The following is a 17,822-nucleotide window of genomic DNA, read 5'->3' as shown; positions in this document are numbered from 1 at the left end:
TATATACATATATATATGTATGTATGTATGTATGTATATATGTATGTATGTAACACACACACGTATATATATATATATATATATATGTATATATACATTCGCATTTTTGTGATCAGGCACACGTGCCCAGCAAACTGACATGCCCCTAGCGCTGAAGAAAGCATTAGCCATCGCAGACGGATATAGTTAATACCGTGTGCTTTCAGAATCTAGGTCACTTCAAGTCACAGCCCACGTCTCTCGCCCAAACTGAGACCTCGATAAGGCCCAGGAAGAAATCACACGTACAATGAAGCATTAATCATTTACCATCCCCACGAAAACCTTGCGGGAATGGTCAGTGTTAGTATAGAGCCCCCACTAAATCTAAATTAGATACCAACACTCATTCAGCAGTGAATCCTTGTTAAAAATCAGTGGTGCAAGGAAGTGTGAATTTTTTACCATACTTTTTTACTTTTAGTGGTAGGGGATTCATGGGTGCACTTTAGCATGACTTTATATATATATATATATATATATATATATATATATATATTATATATATATATATATGTGTGTGTGTGTGTGTGTGTGTGTGTGTTGTGTATATATATTATATATATAGTATATATATATATATATATATATATATTATATATATAGTATGTGTGTGTATATGTAAATATATATATATATATATATATATATATATATATATATATATATATATATATATATATACTACTCGTGTTAGGCTTCAGTGAGACGGGTGGTTTAGATTCCAGGTTCATTAATTTCCAAAATACAAGCTTTCGAAGACATACAGTCTTCATTGAATGCTAACATAATTAGTGTGAATGTATATACACAAATACACAATTAAGTTGTGTGGCTATTTTGTGATATGTATATATGTAATTTTTTTTTCAATAACTGATCTCTTCCTTCTGTATTTCCTGTTACCTCCTGTTACTTCTTTCTGACGAACACTATTTCTTGGAAGCTTGAATCTCAAGTCAGTGGCCTCTGTGGTGGGCTTGTTCCATATGAATAGGGTTCGTCTTCTGAATAATAATAATAATAATAATAATAATAATAATAATAATAATAATAATAATAATAGAGACACACACAGGTATACATACATACGTTTGAAGATGATTCCTGCTTACCTTCACCGTCATATAATACCTGTCTATTATATATATATATATATATATATATATATATATATATATATATATATATATATATATATATATATATATATATATATATATATGTGTGTGTGTGTGTATATATATATATATATATATATATATATATATATATATATATATATATATATATATATATATATATATATATATATACTACATACATATATACTGTATATATTTTCTGAACTACCTTAACCACTGAAGTAAATTGTGCCTTCACCTTCTTCACCAAGCACCGCACACACCCATCCACTAACTCCTCTGAATACAAACTGCACCATTTTCGAGCCGAATTTCTATCTGCCGGACTTAAAAAGCAAGTCCCACCTCTTTGTAAGTGGACTTTTTGAGCGGACTTTCTATTCCCGGTTCCTGTTAGGTTAATGATAAGACTATGGTGGTGGGAGACGTGGAAATTCTTTTAATTTATTAAGCCAGGAATGCTAGTTGCCAAAAATACACCATGAGAGGAATGGGACAGGTTTGTTTTTGTGTTTTTACTCGCTTAGGCTGGATTGCTTGCTGAAAATACTGCTTTTTTTTGTGTGCGTGTTTTTTTTTTTTTTTTGCTGTTTGATATTCTATGATGTCTTTCAAAGGCAGTTTTTTTTTTTGCTAGAGAAATGGGGAAAGGTTGGTTTTTTTGGTGTAACTCGTTTAGGCTAGATTGTTTTTATTAAAATTTTTTTTTTGCAGTTTGATTTTGTTGTAAGATATTCTTTAAAAACAGTTTTTTTTTATTTTTTCTTAGTTTCCAGTTGCTTTTATGCACCAAGAGAGAAATGGGAAAGGTTTGTATTTTGTGATGCAACTTGTTTAGACTGGCTTGTCTACTTAAAATACTGTTTTTTTTGCCATTTGATTATGTTGTAAGATGTTCGAAAAATGCAATTTTTTTTGGTTTTGCTTTTTTCCATAATCCAAAAAAGACATGGAGAAGTTTTGTTTTTGTGGTGTAACTTGTTTAAACTGGATTGTCTCTGAAAACACTGGTGTCTTTTATTTTATTTTTGTTATAAGGTATTTGTCAAAAACAGATTTTATAAAGTTTTTATTTTTTTAGTTTTTGTTTTTTTTTGTTTTTTTATGCACCAAGAGAGGAATGGGGAAGGTTTGTTCATGATGTTACCGGTCCAGACTGGATTGTTTCCTAAAAAGATTGGTATCTTTTTTTTTCAGTTTAATTTTGTTGTAAGATTTTTCGAAAGCAGCTTTTTCCCAGGGTTTTTTTTTTATTTTTTTCCCAGTTGTCAATAGTGTTTTGGTCACATAGGCTATTAATGATTTTTTTTTTGTATTTTCAAGTTTTTGTTGTGTATTTTGGTCACATAGAAAGGTACCCAAGATTTTATTAGCCTACGTTATCTATGGATTTATTTTCATCATGCTTAAAAAAAATAAATATTTTAATGCAAAAAAATTTTTGCATTAGCATATTTCGTTTTACGATTTTTGCTAATGAGCATATTTCCACAAGTGATAAACCTTTAGTAATTAATATATATCGTTATAGTACTGAGTATATTCCCATAAGCGATTAACCTGTAGAAACTAAAATATATCGTTGTACTGCCCTAAAATGGAAAAATACAAAACTGAGAAAAATGGTAGATAGTGCGGTTTTCCCTTACCTTACTACTGATTTTGCAGATACTGCAAATGGGACCCCCAAAATACTCGTGGAAAGCATTGAAAAATCATTCTGAAACTGCAGTAACTTGTGTATTTTGTATTTCACGAGCCCAATAAATGGCATATCTCAATTTCGAAAAATTTCCGGATACTGCAGTTTTCCATTCTAGGGAAGTATAGTTTTGAGTATAGTCCTGAGTATATCCCCATAACTAATTTATCTTGAATTACGATTTATTTTTAATTAAAGAAATATATCATTATAGTACTGCGTATATTTCCGTGAGCGATAAACCTCTAGTCACTAAAAGGTATAATTACGAACCGACTGCGAAGACTTATAATGAGTATATGAAAGCACAACCACCCTGAAAAAAAACTTGGCTCGGCTCAAACCGGTTTCTTTCCGGCCACTGGCAGGCTTTGGCATGTCCGCTGCAACCGGTTCCTATAACCTATTATCTGTAGCCTTTCATTTTTCAAGGATCGATATTATAATTTTTTTTATACTTTTAAATTATTGATTTTTTTTACTTCTGAATGATTTATTTTTGCTTTACTTTCTTTATTTGTGTTATTAATGGGAATTAGTAATTTGATAATGAAATTTAGAGGAAATTATAACAGTATTATGACATCAATATATATATATATATATATATATATATATATATATATATATATATATATATATATTTATATGTATGTCTGTATGTATGTATGTATATAAATATGTATATATATATACTTATATATATAATTATATATATATATATATGTATATATTTATTTATATGTATGTATGTATGTATTTCATTATCAAATTACTAATTCCCATTAGTAACACATATAAAGTAAAGCAAAAAATCTATAATTCAGAAGTAAAAAAAAAAGAGAGAGTATGATTTAACTCCATTTAAACCGCTAATATATGTATATATATACATATATATAAGCCCCACAGGTTTTAGAATGAGCAGTTAAATTGTAAATACTTCTCAAAATATTAGGAAGACTTTTTCCTTTATGTCATGTATACTATATCAACACATAATTCAAGTCTGTCAGATGATAGTTTTATTCTGTTATCTGTTTAATATTGTTAAAATAACTGAAATTTGTTATTTTAACAACAGGCCACCAGAAAGTGAGAAGGGGCTGTGGTTACAGGATTTAGCATAGTTCCTCCTGACTGCATGAATTTTCTTTGGTGTCATAGAAAACGTCCTTAGGTCATAAATTCTAGAATAAGTTTTTTTTATATATATTTTGACTTAATTTTATCTTGAGATTAAAATTTCATGTTTGTTTATTTCCAACTTAATGTTTATTCGATAACCAATTTATGAAACCGTATAATGGAGAGGTAATGTTACAAATGTTACTCCTCTGATCTAAATCGGCTTTCCGTGACTTTCAAAGCGTCCAGAAAATTAAACATCAAGGCTCAGTATATAAATATTGGTGTCAAGTGCCATTAAATAAACATTATCAAACATTATCAGTCATGTATTTCAGAACAAACATTCTATACGACTTCATCTCTTAAGAAACGTCGTCTGAATTCAGGTGACAATTTTTTATTTTCTATTCCCGTGTTATTTATTTATATATTTATCTCTCTCTCTCTCTCTCTCTCTCTCTCTCTCTCTCTCTCTCTCTCTCTCTCTCTCTCTCTCTCTCTCTCTGCAGGCTGAAATGATTTCCCTTTGGAACCCTCTTGGGTTTATGTAAGTCTTTTGACTTTGTCCATAAGGGTTTCCAGTTGGAGATTTAAAGAAAGAAAGATAGAAAGGAAGAAAGAAAGAAAGAAAGAAAGAAAGAAAGAAAGAAAGAAAGAAAGAAAGTAAGAAAGGAAGAAAGAAAGATAGAAAAAAGGAAAAAAGAAAGAAAGAATGAAAGAAAGGAAGAAATAAAGAAATAGAATAGAAGAAAGAAATAAATAAAGAAAGAAAGTAAGAAAGGAAGAAATAAAGAAATAAAGAAAAAGAAAAAAGAAAGAAAGCAAGAAGTAAGGAAGAACGAAAGGTGGAAAGAAAGAAAGATGCATAACTGCGCGCCATTTTCAAACAATTTTCACGCAAGGTCAAAAAAAAAAAAAAAAAAAAAAAAAAGGCGTCTAAAGTGATCAGTCAAGACTACAGGACCCCATCCCATTCAATCTGTGGGTTGTGAACCCAACAGCCTCGGCCCCAGGAAGTCAAGGTCAAGTAAACAGGTAAACACAGGTGCGTCCCCATGTTCCTCTCGGGGAGTTCCTTCACTAACATGCCTGTTTCACGTTTCTTAGGCTTATTTAACCAGTGGGCCGTTCATTTTTCGAAAGTTTGTGCTATTGTGATTGTCATTTTGAATTCTGTTCTTGGTTTTGCTTATAAAAACGTATCCAGGCATTTTTAAAGATTCCTGTCCGCCTTTTATCTCGGGGCGTTCCTTAGTTATTTACCTGTGTTTCACGTTCCTCAAGTTTTTTTTTTTTTTTTTAAATAAGTGAGATCTCTTCTTTATGTATTATTCTTTACCTCCTCTTACTTCTCCCTAATGAACACCATAATATTCTTTGGAAGCTTGAATTTCAAGTCATTGGCCCCTGTGGGCTTGTTCCATATGAATAGTGTTCATCTTCTGAATAATAAATAATAATAATAATAATAATAATAATAATAATAATAATAATAATAATAATAATAATAATAATATTTAACCACTGGCTCATTTATTTTTCGAAAGTTTGTGCTTTTGTGGATTTCATTTTGAAATGCGTTCTTGAATTGGCGTATAAAAATGAATACAGGTATTATTTCATCGTTCATCATTTCAAAATTCTCTGTTTTCGTGAAAGTCATTTTGAAATGCGTTCCTGAATTAGCGTATAAAAATGTGCCCAGGTATATTTTTTCGTTCATTTTTTTAAAAATCTCTGCTTTCTAGATTGTCATTTTGAAATACGTTTTGGAATTTGCGTATGAAATCGTACCCAGGCGTTATTAAAAATGCGTTCTTGATTTTGGGTATAAAAACTTACCCAGGTATATTTAAAGATTCCTACCTGCTTTCTAACTGCGTAAACTTCGTAAACTGGTTTCTGTGACCACGGCCTGCTACGCGCATGCGCGCTTTTGGGAAAGAATGCAGTAGTGCTCGAGTTGTTTCTGGGGAGACTCGGAATCGGACGAGTTGCTTTCAAGTAATTTTACAGGATTTTTTTTTGTAGCAGTTGACTTTGTTAAGTAACTTAATGGGATTTTATAACAACTGACTTTGTTAATTAACTTAATAGGATTTTTTCAACAGCTGATTTTGTTAAGTAACTTAATCGGATTTTTTTTAACAGCTGATTTTGTTAAGTAACATAATAATCGGATTTTTTTTAACAGCACCTTTAAATTCATATATTATTCCTCAGCTCTTATTGACACAGTACAATCACTAATGACCTTGAAGTATATTCATGGATTGCAAAAAAAAAAAATACGTTTTCTCTCTTAGTCAAACAAGTCATCGAGTATACTTGATGAGAGAGAGAGAGAGAGAGAGAGAGAGAGCTTTAAACATATATTCAACAACACTAGCATCTTTACAAAAGGGATAAATTATTTTGTGTGTTGAGAGAGAGAGAGGAGAGAGAGAGAGAGAGAGAGAGAGCGCTTTAAACATATATTCAACAACACTAACATCTCTACAAAAGGGGTAAATTATTTGTGTTGTCGTGTGGGGAGAGAGAGAAAGAGAGAGAGAGAGAGAGAGAGAGAGAGAGAGAGAGAGAGAGAGAGAGAGATCACTCACAACAGGGTTACAATGCCAGTAGGCAGCGCATAGGCACAGATAATATGGCAGCGTGGCTCCTGTAAAATGTTTCCAAATTTGACTGGTTACAGTCGCCTGTGTTTTCTTGGTCCCAGTATTTGCATCGCATACGATTAACCCTTTGCGGTGGTGAACTGTCTTTGTATTGTGTTTGTCGCTTTGTTTTTTGAGCAGTTTTTATTGTCTAATGTTCGAACGATGACTAGGATAGGTTAGTTTATTATGTACATATTTCATTGAATGTACAATAAACGTACTCAAATATTGGTGATACTTATATATATATATATATATATATATATATATATATATATATATATATATATATATATATATATATATATATATATATATATATATATATTTATTTATTTATTTATATATATAATATATATATATATACACGTATATATATATATATGTATGTATGTATGTATGTATAATATGTATGTATATATATATATAATATATATATATATATATATATATATATATATATATATATTTACATACAAGTCTTACATAAATAACAGTACAGTAAGGTCTCGTATCGACGTGAATAACCCGTAATATATATTATACTGTAAGAGCATACCAGGGCGTTTACATGTTTACGTGACACAAACGAAAATATATGAAAAAACATGTTTTTGTACAATAAGTAAAAACGCTACGTAGTATATATTTCAAACTGCGATTTTACATTTATACAATTATGTATATATACATTCATCGCGAGTTATTTATTCGACAAAGAATAATAACTTGTTGTATTGGATTTCATTTAAAGAAATATTTCAAAAAATCATTTTGTTCTAATCTAGATGTTAAAGAGTTTCCTTAATCACTTGGAAATTTACACACACACACACACACACACACACACAGAGAGTAGAGTAGGTATAAAATACTTTTTTATTTCGTCATCACTAACAACTTTGATCCCGTCGCCAGTGTGGGAAGGCATTTTATTTTAGCAGATGTTGCTTCATATATAAAAAGTTTTTTTTTTTTTTTTTTACAGCTGCACGGCCTCTTCATTCACTTATACAGGTGAATGTCTTGCACAATCACACTTACACACAAACACACACACACACACACGCACAAACACACCTTTTTCATAGATGTATACCTTTCACACACACACACAGATATTTATCTTACCCACACACACACATGCTCACTCACACAAACACACATACACACACACAAACCTCCTTTTGCACAGGTGTTTTTCTTGCCCATACGCGCACACACACGCACACAAACATACAAACCTTTTGTACAGATGTTTATCTTACCCACACACACACACACACACACACATACATACACACACTCCTTTTTCACAGATGTTTATCTTACACACAAACACACACACACGCGCCGCTCACACTTCATTTTGTTCTCTTGTTCTAACACTGTAATGTCCTTCAGCCTTTGCTGACAGTCCATAGGACCTTTATTGCTAACACTTTAATGTCCTTTCTCCTTCCTTATAAATTCATAGGACGTCTATCACCACTTCGATTTGCACCAGCCCGATGCCCAAACATTCTTCCACAAGTACGGGTGCCCTTCCCTTGATCTTATCTTGGGGGGCACTGGTATCATGTGCTGAAGCTGTGTAGACAAGTAGTTGATCATCGCTTGTAGCTTGTGGATCATTTTGGCTGACAGGTTGTTCCTCTCTTCTGGATCAGCTGATGTAAATAAGGCAATACATTGTTAATCTTTTGATGTAAAGGTTTTTTTTTTGGCAAGAATAAACAGTTGTGTATAACCTACGATAGTTTTGTATCTAAGCGTCTTCAGAAGTTATTCGTGTTGAATTTTGAGATAAATAAGAAAATATATTGTTAATTTTATTGTGTAAAGATTTCTTTACTAGCAAGAAGAAATAATTGTGTTCAACCCACGTCAAATTCTTGTGTGTAAGCATCTTCTGAAGGGGAACTTATTCGTGTTGAATTTTGAGAACGGTTGGCTTTCTCTCAACTGAAAGTATCCAGTTGTAAACTGGTCCTAATTTGCACAAAGGAAGCACATTTTGGCGAGAATGATTCATCATTTTAAGCAGCTGATCTGTTCTGAGAATCTACAGAATCAGTAAGATAGTTTAGCATAGTGGAACATAATTTTGACCAAAACTTTTGAATCTAGATATCTCTGTGATAACTTTCCTTCAAGTAAAACTTTATCATTTATGACTGACTGGACTTCTGAAGCCATAACCTTATCAGATAAAGTTAGGGTACAAAACATTACAAAGTTCCACCATTCTTACCTTTTATATCAAAAAGTCTAATCTTCGTTTTTTCTTTTATGAATTTCCCCAGAGTGTTCAACACTTCGCTCTCCCACTCGAGTTTCGGGTGGTTCTTCATATCTCCCCACAGCACGAAAGTTTTCTTGCTTGCTTTTCCATCCAGATCACCATTCCCGTAGAGTGACCTAACACTTCTTGAGAATCCATTGTCTGTATCGTTACTTTTCTGTGCACTCAGTAATTCGTCGGGAGAATCAGTGCCTGCGTCAGGAGAAACAGTGCTTTTGTCAGGACAATCAGTGTCTTCGTCAGCAGAATTAGTGTCTTCGTCAGTATAATCAGTGTCTTCGTCAGGAGAATCAGTGCCCTCGTCAGGAAGGGACTTGTGGTTCGTGTTTACATACTCGTTATTTGAATCGATTCCCCCTGCGCTGGCTTCTGCCGCCCTAAGCTCATTGTTACTGATTGCTGCAGAAGTCCCTGTAAAGTTTCCTCTTTCCTTTACTGAGTCCTCTAAGTCAAAAGGCGGACTGTCCCAGTGCTTTGGTCTCCCAGGTTCATCTGAAGATGGTGAAGAGGAAGCCCACTTCACTGAAGCCATGCTCCCGATTAACATCTTGTAGTCACTGAACCTGTTGTGAAGTATAAAAACCCCTAGAGAAGCTTTTCAAGATTGAGTCGAAATGTAGAAAGCTATGTTTATAACGTATTCACAGTTTATTCATTATTGAGTGACCCATGTCATAATTTTTGTGAGTTGGTTTCATTACCATATTATTGCCTCTGCCTGGGCAGTCACTGTTGTCTGACGTTACAAGTAATAGCATTGTGAACTTGAGGGCTATTTGCATGTATCTAAATCTAAAGAGCTGTGTTGCCTGTATGGAGTGAAGATCTTATAGTACTAAGATGACCAAGCTTGGTTATTTCCCTGATGTTGGCAATCGTGTATTTATACTCTAATGGAAAGTGCAAAAGCTTTACTGACTTTAAAAGGTGTCGTCTGCTATTATGTATAGATCCCTTGGACTGTTTTGTTTTGTTTTTGTTTTCACAGCATTTTGTCTTGCCTGTACTTTTCAATAAAGCATCAATATCTTAACATGATTTATTGATATAAAGTGTCATTAGGAGTGTTTAATACTGTTGAATTGTAAATGAGTATGCAATAGGTTTTTCTAGAGAGTATACTTCAAGACTTAGTTTTGAATCGTTTCTGAATGGTTTTCAAGGATTCAATACACATGAATGGAACTGCGTGCACTTCTTCAAGCAAATATCAACTAGATTTCATGTACCAGTTTATTTGATAAAAATCTCTGCAGGAGATTTGGTCACTCACCAGTCTTAGGACACCATCTTTTCCAACATAAGATCTTTGTTACCCAGACACTTAAGCTTGAGCATTGTTCCCTAGGTAGGCCAATGCCTAATGGTACTCTGAGAACTCTGCTTCCTGGGGAAATGAATTTGACTTACCTCACAGCCGCATTGAATCTCTCAACATTCTGTATATTGCAGATCATCTTGTCTCTCGGATGGTCAGAGTTTCCGTTGAAGGCATCCCAGTGACTGATTCCGTCAACTTGAGGAACCTTTCCGCCAGCTATATCAATGATTGTGCTGAACCAGTCTGTAACATGGTGCAGCCTGTTGGGGGAAATGAGTACACTTCAGATCAGAGAGGTTTGTATTAGTTATGCAGATTCGGTTAGAGTAACACAAGATGTAGACAGCTAACTACTGAGTTTTGTTTAAAGTGCATGAAAGTTAAGAAGAAGATCTTTAACACTTTTGATAATCTTTATCAAAGTCATTCAGAGTCGTACCTTGAAACTACCGTCAATCGAAACAGTGATTTATTTTATGCTACTTACTGACTAGCGACTGTACCAGGGTTTGGTAAAAGCGGAGAGTGAATGAAAGCTGGCGCTCTGATCCCTCCTTCCCACAGAGTAGCTTTTCCTCCTCGAAGTGGCCAGTTGCTTGCCCCAAATCTGATTGGGCCTCCATTCTGTCAATAAACAAAGGATATCTGTATAGTTTGCTTTCCTTAAACAGTTCTGAAGTGGTTTCTTGTCGTGTGTTTGGTTGGTAACTCCTCCAGGATGTCTACAGAGTGTTATCTGTAGGAATGTAGAGACAGATAGGGTTGTTTAGTTTTTAAAAGTCTTGGACTTCTAATACAGAGTTTGGGTTCTACCATATTCATTAATAATTGAAATGGTTAGCATAACCAGCTAGGGGTTACTTAAGGTGACAACTAGACAAACGTAGCTCCTGGGTGTAATATAGCTAACATTAGAATAAATAAAAAAGCTTTAACTGTGTGCCCTTATGTCTGTATATAACAGTGACACTGTTCCAGTGTAGGTATTCCCTGAAATTCTGGATTAATAATTTATAATGAGCCTTAAACCTAAAACCAATTTACATCAGTCGTGAAGATGATGACAGAGTTGTTGTAGTGGCCAGTTTCCTCCAGAGCTGTAACAAGCCTTCCCACTGCCTCGTCCATTGCTGTCACCATTCCTGGAATGGTAAGAGACCTTTGCAACAGACAAGGAATGCATTTCAGAACTGGATAATGTATGACATTAATGGATGCTGTAATACAAAGAGACTTGGTGGTGCTCTCTGGTTTTGCCTAGCTGAGTAAGTGGGTGACACCAGGTACCAGGAAAAGAACAGAGCTTATCCTTTCTTCACTGACCTAAATATAATCTTCGGTTGGTGTCCTTCACGTAGCTGTAGATGTCTGAGTAATTCTTGGGCACTTGTAGAGGGGAATGGACACTCTGGAAAGCCAGGTACATGAACATGGGGTCCTTTGGGTTGCGTGATCTCACGATGTCCTCTGCAACCGATCCAAAGAGGTGCTGTAAAGATATTAGAAGAATTTCTAAGAAAGTGGAGCTGATACTTCATTGCACAGTGAAATAAGCTAAAATGGTCAAAACATGGCTTTAAACTTTCCATGTCGAGTAGGTAAGATGGTGTTATTCCAATATCCTACAACATGTTAAAATGCCATAAATTTTGATAAACTTACAGTTTAACTGCTTTATGTTGAAAAGACGAGGAAGGAGTATTATGCAGTTCTTAGGAATATTAACAGGATGAAGAACGTAATGTATATAGTATGTGTGTCAAGCAAGGGAGATTTGAAAAGCAAACAGAACTATGCAAAGTCCACACACCCTTTTTAGTTCTGCAAATGTTTATTTGAAGAATTAAGAAGGGTGTATGGACTTTGCATAGTTCTGTTTAGTGTTTAAATCTCCCTTGCTTGACACACATACTATATACATTACGTTCTTTAACCTATTAATATTCCTAGGAATTCCATAATGCTCCTCCCTCGTCTTTTCAACATAAAGTAACTAAACTATAAATTAATCAAAATTTATGGCATTTTAACATGTTCTAGGATATTGGAGTAACACCATCTTACCTACTCGACATGAAGTTGGCATTAAAGATTTGATATAACTTTAGTGTCATATTGACTCACTTTTGAACACCTAAAATGATATAAAGAACTATATTACTCACAGTAGAGTAATGTCCGGATTTGGTGTCATCAGGCTCAGTATTGTTTCTCAAGTCCAGGAATTCCATCGAGTTTTCTGAAAAGAGGATAATCTTGATTAGGCTCTCAAGAGGCATGTGTGTTAAGTAGCCAGAATTCCGTTATTGATTAGCAGATATTTTATGAGCATGGAATTTATGTACACGAGATTGAGATTCTCACTTGATATAGGCTGCAAATTAAATAGTTGTTCTTGTAGACATTTAACTGGAGAATTTAAGTGTAATTCTTAAAAGATTTTGTTTCTGCTAAGTGTTATGTTAAAAATGGTAAATCTTACGTTTTTTCCACATGTTTATATCACTTGATGTGCAGATTACAGTAAATAGTTGCTCTTGTAGTATAAGTCTCTATTTTTCAAATAATTTTCATTTCTGTGAAGTATTATGTTAAAAAGGGTTAAATATGACAACTGTTCACCTATGCTTAAATTGATTGAATTTAACTGAAGAATTAAGTATAATTTCCTGTTTTTAAAGTAATTTTTTCTTCTGTGAAGAAATATCGTGTTAAAAATGCTTAAGTTTGACATGTCTCCAAATGTTTAGATAGATTTCATCACCTTCCCCACATTTAACAGGAGAATTCAAGTATAATTCTCTGTTTTTTTTTAATTTTCGTTTTTGTTAAGTATGATATTAAAAAGGGTTAAATCTGACGTATCTCTACAGATGCTTAAGTTGGTTTCATCGCCTCCCCCACATTTAACAGGAGAATTCAAGTATAATTCTCTTTTCTTTTTAATAATTTTCATTTTTGTTAGGTATGATGTCAAAAAAGTGTTAAATCTGACATGTCTTTGTCAAATGCTTAAATTGATTTCACCACACTCCCCACCTTTCTCGCCCTTCAGGGGCGTAGCTCTCTTGTGGGTGAAGTGGTCAGAAGCTCCCGTGTAGAATCCGTAGAAGGTGTCGAAGCCTCTTTTCAAGGGCGTGTAATCCCACGAACAGAATCCTAGGTGCCACCTTGTGAGCAAAGAAATAACCAAATTATTATTATTATTATTATTATTATTATTATTATTATTATTATTATTATTATTATAAAAAGAAATAAAAGATAATTATAGCTGTTATTGTTATTATAAAATGAAATAGAAAATTACTATTATTATAATATGAAAATAAATAAAGATTATTATTATTATTATTATTATTATTATTATTATTATTATTATTATTATTATTATTATTATTATTATTATATTATTATGTAAAAATAAAAAAATATAATTTTAGTTATTATTGTTATTATAAAGACAAATAAAAAATATAATAAATAAAGTATTATTATTATTATTATTATTATTATTATTATTATTATTATTATTATTATTATTATTATTATTATTCAGGGGCCACAGACTTGAAATAACAGAAATCCTTCCTACTCACTTTCCAATGGCGTGCGTCTCGTACCCAACACTTTTCAGGTACTGTGGCAGCATCTTCGCCCGGAGTGGCACGCCCCTAGGTTCTGTCGGTCTGATCACGCCCTTCTGTAAGGTCAAAGGTCGTCATTAACTTCTAAATAATGGGCATTAAGTTGATAATAATTTTAAGACTGAAAAAACTTTCTCTTCTGGGATTTGAACCGCTGACATGTCATTTACCAGGCTAGCGCTGTAGCCACTCAGGATGAATAATGTTGGCCTGGCAAGTCACAAGTCAACGGTTCAGATCCACAAATGAGATTTGTCCTTATTGGATGTCATGATAATAATAATAATAATAATAATAATAATAATAATAATAATAATAATAATAATAATAATAATAATAATAATAATAATATATTCAAAATAATCTTTTATTTCTTTTAAAATAATAATAATAATAATAATAATAATAATAATATATTCAAAATAATCTTTTATTTCTTTTAAAATAATAATAATAATAATAATAATAATAATAATAATAATAATAATAATAATAATAATAATAAATATCTAAAAATCTCATATTCCTTTTTACCTGCAGCCCCATTTTGAATGGGTATACGCCCGTCATGAGGGCGGCTCTGGTGGGCGTACACGTAGGCTGGACGTAAGAATAGTTCAGTATGACCCCATTCATAGCTAGGTCATGCATATGGGGCATGACAACGTTGGGATTATTCCACGATACGTCACTCCAGCCTGGAAGAGCAATGAAAGGTGAAAGTTGTATTGGTCAGTCACTGGATAATGGTTTCTATGGCTTGTTCGATAGATAGAATATAGAATTTAGGCCAAAGGCCAAGCGCTGGGACCTATGGTGAGGTCATTCAGCGCTGAAAGGGAGATGGACAGCAAGAAGGTTTTTTGAAAGGTGAAACAGGAGGAAAACCTTTTGCAGTCGTTAGAGAAGGTGGAAAGTCTGATGGAAGAGAATATGAACGGAGGTACAGTAAAAGGGATGAAAGAGGTTGCAGGTAGGGGCCTATAAGGAAGGGACGCTGCAAAGGCCCATGGAAGAAAGAGAATATAAACGGAGGTACAGTAAAAGGAATGAAAGAGGTTGCAGCTAGGGACCTAAGGAAGGGACGCTACCAAGGCCCTTCAGTAATGCCTACAGTGCACCACGTGAGGGACACTGTCTATGGCTAGCTTCTGGATAAAATTTTATTGGGTGGAACTGGTGACTAAATGATCTTGTTTCTGCAGACGAGAGTTTTCAAAGCATTTGAGTTAACAGCGAAAACAATGATGTATTTTATTTATAGCTTTATTTGTCAGTTATTTTGTCAATTTTTCATAAGTTGTATTTTAACGGAGATCTTTCACATTCTCAATTGATCCCCGATCCCCTTTATCTGTCGAGAGCAAACAGATTCGCTGAACAGCATCACCAATATGCACTAACTGTGACTCGTTGACCAACCCGGCGCTGCCCGGGGAAACTCTGAAAGACTCGGAAAATTTTTCTTGCACCTCCTTCTACTGACTGTTCCTTTTATCCGGGAATGACATATACATACTTACATACATATATCCAACCTAAATAATTGAAGGAAAGATTCCCATTCAAAACACAATATAAATCCATCAAGTTAATCCTTGGGACCAGTAACAAGTAAAAAACTAATAAAAGAAATGACACAGACACCCAGTAAAAATCACCCATCATTCCATCTTGCTGTTGGACCTCCTTTTATTACACTTAATAAAAGACTAACAACACCTTTAAGTATATATACTAGCTGACCAACCCAGCGCTGCCCGGGAAAACTCTGAAGGACTCGGAAAAATTTTCCTGCACTTCCTTGTATTTTAACTGTTCCTTACATATCCATACATATATCGAACATAAATAAATGAAGAAGAGATTCACATCCAAAACACAATATATATCCATTGGGTTAGTCCTTGGGGCCAGTAAAAAATAAAAACCAACAAGAGAACTGACATAGTCACCTTCTTATGGTTGAACCTCCCTTTATTACACTTAATAAAAGACTAACAACACCCTAAAGACATCTCACCTAAATCGTCCGCTACGATGAGGATGACGTGTGGTCTACTGTCTTCCACTTGTTCGGTTGATATCGCTGCTGCGAAGCTCGTGGAGATTATTAAGAAAACAGTCGCTGAAAGTAGAGTCTTCAAGGTCGTTGTCCCCATGGCTGGATATCTGAAATCGAAAGTATTATAAAACGTTGGATTATGGAGCAAGTCTCCCTGGGGAGGAAGGTGAGCAGTTGGAACCTCAAAAGTTCAATTGGAGGCTCATAAGTTCAAATGGAACCTCAAAAGTTCAATTGGAATCTCAAAAGTTCAATTGGGACTCAAAAATTCAACTGGAACCTCAAAAGTTCAATTGGAGCTTCAAAAGTTCAATTGGAACTTCAAACGGTTAATTGGAACCGTAAAAGTTAAATGGAAACTTCAAATGTTCAATTAGAAATTCAAAAATTCAATGGGAACTTGAAAAGTTCAAGTGGAACTTCAAAAGTTCAATTGGAACTTCAAAGGGTCAATGGAACCTCAAAAGTTCAGTTGGAACCCTAAAAGTTCAATTGGAACTTGCTACCCTAAAACAGTTCTCCTGCATTTTAATAATTTACATTGTTAGACATATATATATATATATATATATATATATATATATATATATATATATATATATATCCTTCTGTTACTTCCTTCAGATGAACACCTTAATATTCTTTTGAAGCTTGAATTTTAAGTTAATGGCCCCTATGGTTGGCTTGTTCCATATGAATAGGGATCAATTATATATGCATATATATATATATATATTTAGTCGTTTATACGCACATGACTTTTTTTTAATGTTCACAAGTATTAATCCACAAATATCATTTGCTATCCAATTCACTTAGCCATGGGAATAAATTATACCCAAGGAGAGTAATAAGTGATAAATAAATATATATTTAACTATATATATACAATATATATATATACATGTACATACACACGCACACACACGTATATATATACATACACATATACACATATATATACACACACACATACATACACACGAGATACACCTACCATAAACAATTTATAAATTATAAACATACACTTACCTCTGTACTAAGTTCCTACCCTCCTGAACCATCCAATATCAAGTCTGATAAAGAACTGAGCAGATTTAAGCAGTGGTTCCTTCTTGGCGCCCCCTTTTTTTTTCGGGGAGGGAGTGGGTTGAAATGCCTTGGGTCCTGTCTGCCTGGGCCGGTCGGTAGAGTTTTGTTACGGTGGGTGCGTTCACTTGAACGTGTTTTGATCCTTTGCCAAATTCGTAAACGTAATTATGGTTACAGTTGAGTCGTGAGAAATTGGATAGTGGTTGAATTGTTTTTTTTTTAATAATAGTAGTCGTAGTAATAATAGCAGTAGTAGTAGTAGTATTTATAATAATAATAATAATAATAATAATAATAATAATAATAATAATAATAATAATAATAATAATAATAACGTATTTTCGAAAATTATAAGTATAGAAATTTCAACACATTCGTCGCGTGAAATCGGTTAATGGTTGAATTTGCTTTTTAATAATAATAATAATAATAATAATAATAATAATAATAATAATAATAATAATAATAAAATAGTTGTAGTAGTAGAAGTGGTAGTAGTGGTAGCAGTAGTAGTAGTCGTAGTATTAATAATAATAATAATAATAATAATAATAATAATAATAATAATAATTCATTAAAGTTTATGTCTGTATATGTAGAGTTTGATTTTTTCATTACAGATTAAACTCCTCGGATACAGCTATAATTTTTAATGAAACATGTTTAAGAGAGTTTTTCCTTGCTAAGTAATAATAATAATAATAATAATAATAAT

The 17,822-nt window shown here is 33.1% G+C and overlaps 2 protein-coding genes across 3 annotated transcripts in view; one reads left to right on the top strand and one right to left on the bottom strand.

The window, feature by feature from the left end:
- Window positions 1-17,822, top strand: part of LOC136853565 (arylsulfatase B-like) — a 100,690-nt gene that overhangs the window by 52,103 nt on the left and 30,765 nt on the right. Inside the window, exon 3 of one of the 2 annotated variants that reach the window (XM_067129293.1) lies at window positions 10,435-10,599. The exons of the other annotated variant lie outside the window; for it this stretch is intronic. The gene's annotated coding sequence lies outside the window, so the exon portion shown is untranslated. The remainder of the gene's footprint in view (window positions 1-10,434; window positions 10,600-17,822) is intronic. 2 annotated transcript variants of the gene reach the window in all.
- Window positions 7,309-17,171, bottom strand: LOC136853564 (arylsulfatase B-like). Its single transcript, XM_067129290.1, has 12 exons — window positions 17,048-17,171; window positions 15,974-16,122; window positions 14,485-14,648; window positions 13,903-14,006; window positions 13,343-13,473; window positions 12,469-12,542; window positions 11,627-11,792; window positions 11,348-11,445; window positions 10,791-10,927; window positions 10,393-10,563; window positions 8,932-9,545; window positions 7,309-8,347 (listed from the first exon to the last, which is right to left on the bottom strand). The coding sequence occupies exons 1-12, from the start codon at window positions 17,077-17,079 to the stop codon at window positions 8,163-8,165; spliced, it is 2,025 nt and encodes a 674-aa protein (XP_066985391.1). The 5' UTR covers window positions 17,080-17,171; the 3' UTR covers window positions 7,309-8,162.

This window comes from Macrobrachium rosenbergii, chromosome 27 (genome assembly GCF_040412425.1).
Source record: "Macrobrachium rosenbergii isolate ZJJX-2024 chromosome 27, ASM4041242v1, whole genome shotgun sequence".
Taxonomy (NCBI): Eukaryota; Metazoa; Arthropoda; class Malacostraca; order Decapoda; family Palaemonidae; genus Macrobrachium; species Macrobrachium rosenbergii.
The sequence above is the reverse complement of the archived record's forward strand: the minus strand, read 5'-3'. Positions and strand labels throughout refer to the sequence as shown.

Excerpts from the sequence above, each read along its gene's own strand:
- LOC136853564 (XM_067129290.1), bottom strand. The coding sequence starts at position 17,079 with ATGGTTCAGGAGGGTAGGAACTTAGTACAGAG. Across the intron at positions 10,928-11,347 it reads TCATCATCTTCACGACTGAT|AATGGAGGCCCAATCAGATT; the intron begins GTAAATTGGTTT and ends GTTTATTGACAG. Across the intron at positions 10,564-10,790 it reads CCTGGTACAGTCGCTAGTCA|GCTGCACCATGTTACAGACT; the intron begins GTAAGTAGCATA and ends TTCCCCCAACAG.